Source organism: Sorex fumeus, unplaced genomic scaffold (assembly GCF_029834395.1).
Source record: "Sorex fumeus unplaced genomic scaffold, SorFum_2.1 ptg000007l, whole genome shotgun sequence".
Lineage (NCBI taxonomy): Eukaryota > Metazoa > Chordata > Mammalia > Eulipotyphla > Soricidae > Sorex > Sorex fumeus.
In genome coordinates this window covers 43,644,480-43,659,077 of record NW_026606064.1, presented here as the reverse complement: position 1 = coordinate 43,659,077, position 14,598 = coordinate 43,644,480, and the positions used below count along the sequence as shown (strand labels likewise).

Genomic DNA, 14,598 nt, shown 5'->3' with positions numbered 1-14,598 from the left:
TTAGAATAAAAATAATGTTGGGAGAAGCAACATAAATGTAATGAAACAAAAAAGTTTTCACTTTTCTCATGTAGAAAATCTTGATGCATTTTTTATGCATTTTTTAAATGTTGATTTTTTTTTCTGTAAACTTGTGTTTTAGTGCTGTTGCTTTTCTGGTTCCCTAAGCACATTTTCCCTTGAATGAATTTGTTGTCTACTCAGGAAGGATTTATACAAATTTAAATAAAATTAAATAGAATAAATCCAGGGAGTAGAGTGCTGAGAGTAACTGTGTACTGAATTGCTGATGTGAAGGACCCAAATGTGATCAGATCAATTATGATCTGGTGCAATTTGGGGGATACAAGTTTCATTCTATATCGACCTAAGGAAAAAAAATTTAGAAGATGCTGGACACTGATTATCAGAAAAGATACCAGATAGCAGTCCATTCTGTTCTGACAGTATGTTGCATTATCCTGGACTCTTCCCATTTTTCTTTAACATATCTAATAATTTACATAATTTCCTGTACCTGTGCAGTTCTTTATTTTCTGTAACTGTTTAGTTTTCCTTTCTACCTATTGATGTGTTAAAGTTGGCATGCACCAGTTCATGGAAGCCAGTTCTGTCAAGAATTTTTTGAGCTGGTTATTTAATATACTCATTATTAAAAATTGAATTATGCAACCTTAAAATTTTAACTGATAATATTAAAGTCAAAGATAATAATTACTCAAAAATCATTACTGCTTAGTGAATTTGTAATCATTGACTATTATCTGTGCTTTAAAAGTCATTTTGAAAAAATAAAAATAAAAAAATAAAATTTATTTTGTTGGATTTACTATAGAATTGTTAGCTATTGTGTGTCTATTAATTTATGTGTTGAGTCACATCAAATTGAAACTGAGCTTTGTGAGAGACTCCAGAACATAAAAATTGCCAAACGTGGGGCTGGAGTATAGCACAGCAGGTAGGGCATTTGCCTTGCACGTGGCCGACCTGGGTTTAGTTCCCAGCATCCCATATGGTTCCCTGAGCACCGCCAGGGTGATTCCTGAGTCCAGAGCCAGGAGTAACCCCTGTGCAATGCCAGGTATGACCCAAAAAGCAAAAAAAAAAAAATGCCAAACATTGTAGAAGTAGGGATTACTTTCATGCCTTAAATTGTTCTTTATTTGTTCTTTTTAATCTTATTTTCCTCTTTTCTTTTCTCTTTCCCTGTTCTTTTTATGCTATTTCTCCTATCCTTTCTTCAGAGTGACTAGTATGTAATATGTAAACAAAAGTAGTCAGAAAACACCTCAGTTTATCTTGTTGATTGTACATATTTGAGAAAGTAGTATGGAAATGTTAATAACTAAAACAAAGATTTAATGTTCATCATATCTGAATCTATTAAATTATGAATAAGAAAGAAATATGAGTAAATGTACTTTCTCTTTGGTACATTAACAATTCAGCAATGAAGTTATTCATACAATTGCCAAGTGAAGTTCTTAATTATGCCTTTTTGTATCATTTTCATTTTTATTTCTGCTGTAACAAAAATATCCAACAGCATTCATACCAGAATTACTTATAGGTTAGTAAGTGGATTTAGAGATAAACAAAAATTAACAAAATTACCATGTGAGAATCAATTGTCTAATGTAAAATTGTAAATATATATTTCTTTGTAAATTTTATGATTCATATATATCATCAGTATAAAACATAATAAAGATATATAAATTCTCTCAGAGATCTGATAGTTATTCAAAGCACACATCATTTCTAACTGAAGTAACGGAGACTCAAAGATTGCTAACAAAACTTCAGTAGATATTCTTTACTTTCTTTTCCTCATACTTGTTCTTTTTTATCTCCCTTTCCTCGTTTCTTTTCTCCTTCTCTATTCTTTTTTTCTATTTCTCCTTATCTTTTCTTCATAGTGACTAGTATGTAGTATATGAAACAAAGGTAGTCATAAAACACTTCAGTTTCAGTTTGTGTTAAATTTTATTTAACTGAAGCTACCTTAAAAGACAAGAAGGAAGTATTTTATTTTAAATTTTTATTGCAACTTTCATGGTAAGTTATGTTCCAATGATATTTCCATAGGATAGCAATATAATTTCTATGGAAATTCATTTTAGATATGAAAATAGTCCATGACTTGTTGTTAGCAGTCATCTGTAAGTTATTTTTTATTGGTCAAAATTTTTTTTGACCAATTATCTCCACATTTGGAACTTTTGTTTGTAGGGTACATTTTGACTTGACATACACACAGCTTGATTTCTATAAATCTTAGTTGTCACTGACCCACCTATATTATTTCTTATCCTCAAAACAATGCTCCAGACTGGATTATTGTACTACCAGACTGGTATTATTTCCATTCTATAGATGAGAAAACTGAGATTAAATAATTTTGTTGTCAAATATTGTTTCAGGTTAATCCACCAAGCCCTGTGTTCATTTCATATACCATACTGTCCCTGAGGTTAGTCCTTAATACTAGCATACTCATAAAATTACACATCTTATAGTAAAGGATTTTTTTAATTTCATGGCTATTTATAACAAAATGTACTTATCACAAAAAATATACATTTCATAAAGCATTTTTATGTTGTACTGGACCCAAGCAAATGTTTTATATTCATTAAATTTTATTTCTGGCTTTATAGCCTTGGAGGAGGACCGGACGATGCAAAAGAAATTATGAGACACAGTTTCTTTTCTGGAGTAAACTGGCAAGATGTATATGATAAAAAGGTATGTTATCTTTCAAACAGAGTATTTATATGTTTTGGCTTAAATTTCCAGTAAATTTTTTGAGTAAATATAATTTAATGTTGTATTGGTATTTTCAGTTTTTCTTTATTTTAGTGTTGAATTTCTTAGCATAAAATTATATTAATAAATTTTGACTCCCAGAATACATCCTGAAATTCTTTAATGTGGCAATACAATTTCTCTTCTTTCCTTTTCACAATTGTTAGTTTGCTTTTTACTGTTTAAGTTATTCTTAAGCAAAATCAGCCAAAACAGTTCATACGTTTCAAATTTATTCTTGGCGTTTAATTTTAAAGTTAATTCTTCAGATTTATTTATACAAATCCCACTTTTAAAAGAAATGTAAGGCTTTTGATTTTATTTTTATTTTTGGGCTACAAACAAGAGTGCTCAGGAGCTACTTAGTACATAGGGGTCGCTTCTGGTGGTGCTCAAACTTTGTGGTGCTGGGAATGAAACCTATGGCCATAAAACTATCCATCCATAAAAGTAGCTGTTTATTATTTAACAAATTATTACAATATTTTTCCTAGTGGGGGCCTCTAAGTTTTTAAAACAGAATTTAATGTTAACAAAATAGATGGCACTAATTATAAACTTAATTATTATCTGTTTATCTGTAGTCATTACTACTATAAATTATGAAAATTCAGAGAATTATTGTGTGTACTATCTCTTTAATTTTTGTTTATTTAATTTTCATCTCATCATTTTGTTTTCCATTTTAATTTATTCCAGAAAAATATGGAAAGATATTGACATTTATGTAGTTTCTATTGGGCTGGAGCAATAGCACAGTGGGTAGGGCGTTTGCCTTGCACACAGCCAACCTGGTTGGCCCAGGTTCGATTCCTCCATCCCTCTTGGAGAGCCCAGCAAGCTACCGAGAGTGTCTCACCTGCACGGCAAAGCCTGGCAAGCTACCTGTGGCATATTCAATATGCCAAACACAGTAACAATAAGTCTCACAATGGAGACGTTACTGGACCCGCTCAAGCAAATCGATGAACAACGGCAGGACAGTGCTACAGTGCGACAGTGCTATTTTGTTCCAAGTATTTTTTTCTGTTAATTCCCAAAATAAGGTAGAATGATTTATGAGTTAGAAAGGGAATTTGTTCCACAGTAACAAGTCTCACAATGGAGACGTTATTGGGCCCACTCGAGCAAATTGATGAACAACAGAAGGACAGTGCTACAGACAGTGCTATATTATCATAGTAATAAGAAATATCATGTTCTGAAGTATTTCTTGTTATTCGGTGCTTATATTATTGGCACCCTGTTTAACATGTATACTCAAAACTTCAATTGAACTTTTATGTCTTGGGTTTTTACCATGTATAAAGCACTGGAGTAAGTATTGGATTCTTCTAAACAAGCATGTCACTGTTCTTAAAATTTCTCAGTGTTTATTAATTTATATATCTAATTGTATGTCCAGATTGTTACATTGTCAATATTTATATGTATTGCACCCATATATTGTTTCTAATGAGTTATGCACTCCCTCCCTCCCTCTCCAACCACCCTACTGGGGACATTGGTAGTGGAAAATGTGCACTGGTAGAGGGATGGGTGTTCAATCATTGTATGACTGAAACTCAAGCATGAAAGTTTTTTAACTGTAGCTCGTGGTGATTTGATTTTTAAAAAAAGAAAGTAAAGGCAAAGATCCTCAACAGAATGATAGCAGACCATATTTAATATTCAGTTGTCATTCTGACACATTGGGTCCACGGAACCACTGCCGTGGAGTCCACCCAACCCCACCTATTGCACACTGGACAAGGAAGGAGGACAGCTCCTAGTGGGAGGATGAGTACACAGAGCCTATGAAAGATCCAAGACAGACAAAGACAAGACAGATGAAGATAACCAATGGCTCCAGGAGCTTCTGCAGGGAGAATACTCAGTTTATTGCAATCAGGCTTAGGTTTATATGTATACCTTAAGAGAAAAGGGAGAACAGTGAATGAATGCCTTTCAGGGAGTACTGTCCTGCACAAGCCTACAGGCAGTGGAAAGGGGTGTTCTAGTAGTTCCTTACTCTCCCAGGCTGGCTGGCAGTTAGAATACTCAATGGTCCCTTACATTTTGTTTTAGGCATAGTGACTGGACATTTCATCTGGCTATTTGAGGAGGGGCAGGGGGTTGGGGCTGCCACTGCTGTGAAGTCAAAGGGAGTCTGCCAAGGGAGGGGCCACCTATCACTTAACTGCTTGGTTGGATCAAGTCTCAACAGCTCATCCTCAACCCCAGCGTTTTCTCCAGTCGTCCCCTGCAGCACCCTATATTCAGTAATATATTAAAAAGAATTATACATCATAATCAAGTGGGATTTATTCCAAGAATACAAGAATGGTTCAACATATGCAGGTCAATTAATGTCATATTCCACATCATCATAAGGAAAATATGATCTCATTGATGCAGAGAACACTTTTTACATATTTCAACATCTGTTTATAAAAATTCTTAACAAAATGAGGATAGACTGAACCTATATCAACAAATCTACCACTGATATACTCAGTGATGAAAAAACTGAGCTTTTTCTCTGAGATCAGGAAAAGAATATGTCCATTCTCACCACTGTTACTCAACGTAATAGTGGAAATCCTGATCTGGGAAGGTAGGTAAGATAATGAAATAAAAAGGATTCAAATTGGAGGCAGAAGTAAAACTATATTGTAAAGGACATGATATTAAAAGTAGAAATTTCTAAAGATGCCACTAAAATGACTGGAAACAACCAACCAATACTTTAAGTGACAGGACACAAAAATCTATATATATAAAAATCGGTTGCATTTTTATATGCAAGCAGCTAAAATGAAGTATTGAAAAATCTGTGTCCAGGAACATCAAACAATTAAGGATTTAGCAATGAATTAGAAAGGGAATACGAGACTTAGAAGACTCATAAAACTAAAACAATTTCTTCTTGTTCAAAGAAATGGGAGACACAACGAGTTGGAAAGATATTTTATTTACATAGACTGTAAGAATTAACATGGTTTGGCATAGAGGCCAGCCGGGTACTCCAGGGGAAAGGGCAGCTCAGATAGAGAAGGGAGCACCAAATAAAGGGTGTTTGGAGGAACCTCCCAGGAGGGGAGATACATGTTGAAAGTAGACTATGGACTGAACATGATTGCCACTCAATGCCTCTTTTTCAGACCACAACACCTAAAAGGAGAGAGAGAACAAAAGGGAATGCCCTGCCACAGAGGCAGGGTGGGATGTGGGGATGGGTGTGGGAGGGATACCGGGATCCATGGTGGTGGAAAATGGGCACTGGTGGAGGGATGGGTACTTGGTGGTTGTATAATCGAAATCCAAGCACAAAAATTTGTAAATCTACAACTGTACCTCATGGTGTTTCACTAATTAAAAAAAAAAAAAAGAATTAACATGGTTAAAAATGAACACCCTCGAAAGCATTATTATATAGTGTAAAATCTTAGCACGCTAAAGGTTGTGTGTTCACGGGCTTTCTGGACGCCTCTGTCCCACCGTTTGGTGCTTTTGAGCCGCTGTGTGTGGCCTGGATCGGGACAGCTGTTGGCCAAGGGCAGACGAAGAAAGAAACAAGGGCCAGGCTGGTTGGTCTTAGTTGCCGTTTATTCCAATTCTCTTCACTCCTGTCTCTCCTCTGCCTCTCTCCTAGGCCTCAATCTGGGACTCCTTCTGGCTCTGCTCTGGATCTCTGGCCCGAGCTCTCAAACTTCTGATTCTCCCCCCTCCAAGCTTACATTCTTAGTTTATATAGCAATCACGTAGGGTGGTGACACAAAGGCAGTCCTCAGGCCAGGTTAGTCTTCCTAGTCCCAGCAGGGTCCTAGTCCCGTTGTTACTTACTTTTGGATCATGACAGCATTTGTCCATGATCATGCCCTCAACTTATAGTTGAGTATCATGGTGCTTTGGCCTGGCCCATTTCAATGCCAGGGTAGCTCACAGCTTGCCCTGGGTCCTCGTTGGGACCCTGCTTTGGGGGTGCTAGGAACTAAGGGCAACTGAGGCAAGAAAGCAGATGCCCGGGAGTAAATATTATTCAGAGTCAATCAACTCCCAAGTTACAAAACATAATATTTACTGTCCTCCTGTGGCCAGACAGAAAGGACATTGCTTTAAGCTAAACTATTCAAAAGACATAACTTACAATACAAGTTCAGTGTCCTTAGAAGGATCTGATCTTACAAGCTAACAAAATCTGATTAGGGAGAAAAGGTGATTAATTGGCTGGGGAGGAAAGCACAGAGAAGAGTTCACAGATAAACAGAGGAATGGGAACACTGGGATGGGTGTGACCTGATAAACCGAAGCTTACCTGAGGAAGGACAAAACAGTGTTATTCTACAAATAGATTCAATGTAATCCCTATTCCATTCCTAATGACATTGTTCAAGGAAATGGGAATCACAAAAGACTGAATGATAACAGTGCTGAGACAATAGAATGAATGCATCACATCCCTGAGTATTACCAATCCAAAACCACAATAAGCTGGGTACTTCTCTCATTTCTTTTGATGGTTGGAAGGCTTGCTCGGGATGGGAAATGTGTACTGAAAGTAGACTATGGACCAAACAGGGTGTCCATTTAGTACCTGTATTGCAAACCATAACACCCAGAGAGGGGGGTGGGGGAATGTGCCTGCCACAGAGGCAGCAGGTAGGAAGAGGTGTGGATGGTGGGAGGGATACTGAGAACATTGTTTATGGAGAACAGGCACTGGTAGAGGGATGGGTACTCGATCATTGTATGACTAAAATGTAATCATGATAATTTGTAAGTCTGTAATTGTATTTTACAGTGATTCATTAAATAAATAAAAGCTACAGTAAGCAAAACAATATAGAATTAGATCTTTCTACATTCTTTTCATTTTGATTGGACCAAGACAGAGCCCTATAAAAATATTTGTTCTGATAGTACAGATCATTGAAGACTATACAGACTCTACATGAAATGTGCATTCACTGTATGCTCCTCATCTGTATATACCCACTATTTCCCCTCATAAATATATATATATATATATAAGCTTCTTTAAAAAGTACTAAATCTGTATAGATAGTTTTGCCATCCCACCTCTTCAAGTGAAAAATAAGATCTTCACTTAAATTAAATACCTTCCTTGGAAACTTGCTTTATTGCCTATGCTGACAAGCATCCTTTCCAACCTTTTTTTTCAACCAATGAAGTCTTCCTTTCTATTAAAAAACAATATAGGATTGAAATGAAAGTGATGGTCCACCTATCAGTGGACTATGATAAAACATCTAAGAGCATAAGAAGAGAGAAGAAAGTGTATTCAATAAATGTTGTTGAAGAACCAGAGAGATAGCCTGTAAGCAGGACTCTTGCATGCAGCTGACCGGATTTAATTTCTCCCATGCCATATGTGCTCCAAGCCCACCAGGTGTGATTCTTCAGCCCTGAGCACCTAGTATTGGGTTGATGCTAATGTACCAAAATAATGAAACTGGATCACTGTCTCCTACCATTCACAAAAGTTAATTCAAAATAGATTAAAGACCTAGATATTACACAGGAACCCACTAAATGACCAAAGAGGCACATATGCTGCCCAAACCCATGTGCTGCTTGTGCCCATGCGGCCAAGCACATCTGTCACTCGAAATCTCTCCTCTTAAGATGTGTGTTTTCATGTTTTCATGTCTAATGCTGAGGTGGTGTGGGGACTCTCTCCACCCGTGGAGAAGCCCAGGTTCTTTCTTGAGTGTATTGCTCTCTATTCTCTCACGTTCTCACCCTCCTCCACTTCAACAACCTCCAAATAAAATCTGTTTTACTTCATAAATAAAAAGTAAAATAAATGCACCAAAGAAAACATAAACCACACACTTCATGATTTTGGCTTCATACTGTTTTTACAGATTCTAATCTAAATGCAAAGGGAATAAAATAAAAAGTAATCAAGTGGGAACTGAGCAGATGACCCAAAGAACGGGAGTGCATTCTTAGCATGTGGGAATCCCAGGATTGATCTTTGGTACCTCATGGTCCCAGAATTGCCACAGTGAGACATCCAAACAGCTAGCAGGAATAGCCTCCTAAGCACTGCTGGCTATGATCCATAAAGCAAAATATAAAACAAGATTATAATATGATCATTTGTGATCTCTAGCTTGTTTTATTCTACTGACTCTTAGCTTTACTTCCTCTTTTCTTTCTAGTTGCTTTGAGTGTTAAGTTTAGATTTTTTAATTTGTGATACTTCTTATTTCCCAAGGTATGTGGGTTCTAATAACTAATGTTTATCTTCATTATCTTCATATGTTTCTTAATTTCTCCCTGGATTTCTTCATTTCTTCAGTAATTGTTCCATCGCATGTTTACTCACCACATATTTATTTCCCCTTTTTTTCTGATAGCCCGGCAAGCTACCGAGAGTATTCGATATGCCAAACACAGTAACAACAAAGTCTCCAATGGAGACGTTACTGGGCCCGCTCGAGCAAATCGACGATCAACGGGAGGGCCTTTACCTTACCTTACTATATGAATGACTCTTGCTGTGATTTAAATATTCATAGATGTTTTCTTGTCCCAACACATGATTTCTTCTTTAGAATGTTTTCTGCATACTTAAAATTAATATATTATATATTGGTTTGCTCGGGCTGGAGTGATAGCACAGCGGGTAGGGCGTTCACCTTACAAGCGGCCAACATGGCCGACCCGAGTTCGATTCCTCCGCCCCTCTCGGAGAGCCCGGCAAGCTACCGAGAGTATTCGATATGCCAGACACAGTAACAACAAAGTCTCCAATGGAGACGTTACTGGGCCCGCTCGAGCAAATCGACAATCAACGGGAGGGCCTTTTATATTGGTTTAGGGCAGAATCCTCTATAAATATCAATTAAGTCCATTGCATTATTTTTTAATTTAAAGTCATTGTTTCCTTATTGGGCTGGAGCGATAGCACAGCAGGTAGGGCGTTTGCCTTATACGCAGCGAACATGGTCGACCCAAGTTCAATTCTTCCGCCCCTCTTGGAGAGCCCGGCAAGCTACTGAGAGTATCTCGCCCGCACAGCAAAACCTGGCAAGCTCCCCGTGACATATTCGATATGCCAAACACAGTAAAAAGTCTCACATTACTGGGCCCGCTCGAGCAAATTGATGAACAACGGGAGGACAGTCGCAGTGACAGTGTTTCCTTATTAAGTTTCTATCTGGAGTATATTTCCTTTTTCTGCTGTGTCAATATAGCATCTTTTTGCTGTATTGATCCCTTGTCATTCATTCATTCTGTTATGTTGTTGTCTTTAGCTACCTTTTGGTATGGAAATCAGTTTTAGCTGATGAAAGAATACTGATTCCTTTTTTTTTCAATTTTCCCTATTAGTTTGAAGTACTATTTTTTATCTCTTCATTTTGAGTCTGTCTTTATAGCATTTCTTATGGCAACATATAATTGGGCTTTGTTTTATAATTTTTCTTTTTTTGTTGTTGTTCTACCTTTTTCCTGTTCCCTAAACTACTCTTGTTTATATAGCATAATGCAAAGACAGTTGGTAATGGTCAGTCTTCAGCAGAGGTGGGCACTGTTAGAGGATCTGATCCCACAGAGGGAGGATGACAATTCTGGGTACCATATTTGTCCCAGCATGTATTTCTTTTTCTTTATTATATACACTCCTAATTTATATGTGTTGCCCATTTATGTTTAGTGCAATTATTAGCATAGTTGAATGTAAATTTACTATCTTGCCATTTGTTTTCTGTTTATTTCTTTTGGGGGGGACATACCTGGCTGCACTCAGAACTTACTCCAGCTTCGGTGCTAGGGATGATTCCTGGCAGTCTTCAGGGGACCACATGGGGTGCTGGGGATAGATCCTGGTTTGGTCACATGCAATGCAAGTGCTTTACCTGCTATACTGTCTCTTACTCCTATGATTTACTTTTTATTCATTCCATTTTTATTTGTTCAATACTTTATCTTTGTATACTTTCTCTTGGATTTAATGAATATTCAGGCTCAGTTAGCTACTGTATGATCTTCCTGGATATATAAAAATTAATGTGGGCTGAAAGATAGTATTTAAGGGACATGTAAGATAGAATTGTGGGAATGTCACATTTCAAGAAAGGGGCCAGTATAGGGGTGAGGGAAAATGTATTGATGTGTGAACTACATGAAGATATGCTGACTATGAAGAACTGAACTGAATGGAACCAGCTATTTTGAAGCGTATATGTTAATTTGGTATCATTTCCTGATAGTTTAGTTAATGTTTGATTCATCTGCTTACCAGAATTTATAGATCTTGAAGTCGGGAAATGACAGCAGATGTTTGGACCTTTCCAAGTTTTATTGATAGTGATTTGGGGAAGAAATTTTTAAAAAGAGAAGCTCATGAGACTACTGTTGTAATATAAATATTAAGTTATAGAGTCCTCTCTGAAGCAAAATAAGGACAATGAGAAAGATCAGGTAATGGTTATTCCACATATATTATAAAGAAATAAGAATTCATAATCCAGTGTGAAAATACTGGGAAAATATCTTGTTTGAGTACATTTAGGTACAAATGGGATATTTAAGGATAGAAAATATCTATAATATCTATGGACTGGAGCAATAGCACAGCTGGTAGGACGTTTGCCTTGCACGCAGCCAACCCGGGTTTGATTTCTCAGTCACTCTCAGAGAGCCTGACAAGCTCCCCGTGGGGTATTTGATATGCCAAAAGCAGTAACAACAAGTTTCACAATGGAGATGTTACTGGTGCCCACTCAAGCAAATCGATGACCAACGGGAGGACAGTGCTAAAGAAAATATCTATGAAATAAAAGAGGTGGGTAGGAATTGCAGAGAGAAGAAAGGCTTAAGAACATAAGGTTTCCTATTGTAAAATAGCCATAGTAAATAATGGAAATAAATTTTCTGCATGCCAGAAGAAAATGAGATAAAACTAAAAGACAGCTGAGTGGGAAAAATTTAGTTGCACTCAATCATATCAGATAAAGGATTGATATCCAGGATCTATAAAATCAACAACAACCAAAATATATATATATACATATATATATATATATAAGTCCCTTCAGAAAATGGAAAGAGGAAATGAACAGATACTTCTCTGAAAAAGACCAATATATGTCCAATAGACACATTTAAAAAAATGCTCATCATCTGTTTAAACTCCCAGGGCGGCCAGGGGAAGACCCTGGTGGCTCTCCCTCTCACCACCCATCTTCAGTGGGCTCGGCTGCTCATCCAGCCAGGGCAGCCCAGTCCCTGGGGCAGATGGTGGAGGAAACGAGGGCCAAGCTGGTTGGTTGATCAGTTTTTCTTTATTCCATTCTCCCCCAAGCACCTGTTCCAGTCTCTGAGCCCCCCATTCTAGTCTCACACTGCCCTTCATTCCCGTCTCTTGACTCTTCTGCTCATCTCTCCGCACTCCATCTCAAAGCCTAGGCTCTCTCTCTCCACGTGCCTGCTCCTGTATTCATCTACATTCTTCCTCTATCCTCCTTGCTAGTCTCTCAGCACTCCATCTTGCTGCCCTGTTCTCTCTTCTCTCTCCAACTCTCTTGCCTCTCTCAGACTGCAGCTCTCTGGGCCACACTGCACCCAGTCAGGTAGCAAAATCAACATAAAAAAGTCCTTCCTGACTGCCCACAGGCAAAATACCTCTGAGGTGTTTTTCTCCTTTCCTCAGTCCAATAACTCAGTCAACATCTTAATACTAGTTATTTCTGTATGGACACAGTAAGAGATACATTGAGGCTTGTATGGCAGCTCTCCTGGGAACATCTTGCCACAGACTCAGACTACAGAGCTCAGGCCAGATTAATCATTCCTAACCCTAGCAGTGTCCAAATCTAGTTGTTACTTTTTGGATCATAACAGCATTTGTCCATGACCAAGCTGTTATAGTTAAGCATTAGGCACTTTGACCAGGCCCATATCGATGCCAGGATAGCACATAGTCACCACTTGCCCTGGGTCCAACCAGTCCCTCATCAGGACCCTGCTTTGGAAGGGAGGGGTGGTGCTAGGAAGTAAGGGCAGCTGAGGCTTAGGTCTAGAGAATAGATAGATGCCCAGGAGGAAAATGTCACTGAGAGTCAGTAAACTCCCATTTAACAAAAGCATAGCACTTACTGTCTTCTTGTGTCCATACAAAAAAGGACATTGCTCTGAATAAACTAGGCAAAGGACTTAAGGAGAAGAGAAAAAGAATATTTACAAATTCACAGAGCACAAAGAAAGAAGTAAAAATAAAAAATAGGGGCTGGAGTGATAGCACAGCGGGTAGGGTGTTTGCCTTGCACGCGGCCAACCCAGGGTCGAGTCATAGCATCCCATATGGTCCCCTGAGCACTGCCAGGGCTAATTCCTGAGTGCAGAGCCAGGAGTAACCTCTGAGCATCACCAGATGTGACCCTCAAATAAATAAATAATAAACACAGAGGAATGGGAGCACTGTGATTGCAGAACCCAATAAACCTAAACTACCTGAGGCTATGCAGGAAGGACAAACCAATATTATCCTACAATCATCCTTTATTTATAGGGAAATCCAAATCAAAACAGTGAGATATCATCTTACATTGAGAATGGCACATATCTGAAATACTAGGAACAATCTCTATTGGCAAGAATGTGGTAAAAAAGGAACCCTCATCCACTGTTGGTGGGATTGTTGTCTGGTCCATACCCTACGGAAAATATTATGAAGGATACTCAGTAAAGTCAGAATTAATCTCCCATGTGACCCAGCAATTGCACTTTGGGCAGCTGTCCCCACAGTCCATTGTCCACTGTCCTCCTGTTGTTCATCAATTTGCTTGAGCAGGCAGCAGTAATGTCTCCATTGTGAGACTTGTTACTGTCCCCAGGAAAAAAACCATTTATTCAAAAGAACACATGCACACCATTATTATTTACAACACTCGATACAGTAGGTAAGATTAGAATCAACCTAGATGTCCAACAACAGATAAGTAAATTTGAACATGTGGTATATATACCCAGTGGAATACTACACAGCTGTAAAGGATGATGAAACCATGAAATTCATGGCAACATAGATAGAACTGGAAGACATGCTAAATGAAGTAAGCTGAAAGAAAATATAAACACAGGTGACATCACTTATATGTGGTATTTAGAGTAATGAATGAGGGAATGTGATGTTTTAAAGGGGGTGAGGTGCCCAGATCAGCCTTGGTCTCTGAGTACAGGGAAAAGAAGGAATGAAAGAGTGAAGGGGAGGGAAAAAAGATGAGAAGCAACTGGGGCCAAGGAAGGGGATTCAGATACAAGTGGTGTTAAGGAATGACAGAGCCAAATATTCAAACCACAGAGTCAACAACACTGAAATTAAGGTACCCAAACTTTAACAGCCAAGCTTAGAAAGGTGTTTGTCAAGAAGAAAGGCTTGGGGGTGAGGGATGGGGTGTATTTCTGTGATGATGAGCATTTTTTTATATGTTCTCAGCCCTCCCGTTGATCGTCGATTTGCTCGAGCGGGCCCAGTAACGTCTCCATTGGAGACTTTGTTGTTACTTTGTCTGGCATATCGAATACTCTCAGTAGCTTGCCAGGCTCTCCGAGAGGGGTGGAGGAATCGAACTCAGGTCGGCCATGTTGGCCGCTTGTAAGGCGAACGCCCTACCCGCTGTGCTATCGCTCCAGCAATCTTGGTCATCTCTGTCCTATTTGGATAATTATTTAATCAGATATTTCTATTGGTTTATTTTTTGTTATTAAATAATTTAATGAATTATTGACCCAAAAAACATTTCAAGCACTTATGGAATTGAATGTTTTACTTAT

The 14,598-nt window shown here is 38.1% G+C and overlaps 1 protein-coding gene across 4 annotated transcripts in view; it reads left to right on the top strand.

The window, feature by feature from the left end:
- The window catches only part of AKT3 (AKT serine/threonine kinase 3), a 349,070-nt gene that overhangs the window by 318,266 nt on the left and 16,206 nt on the right, over window positions 1-14,598 (top strand). For all 4 annotated transcript variants that reach the window (XM_056107283.1, XM_056107291.1, XM_056107275.1 and 1 more), the window contains one exon: window positions 2,661-2,748. In XM_056107283.1, coding sequence (XP_055963258.1) covers window positions 2,661-2,748 — 88 coding nt within the window. The remainder of the gene's footprint in view (window positions 1-2,660; window positions 2,749-14,598) is intronic.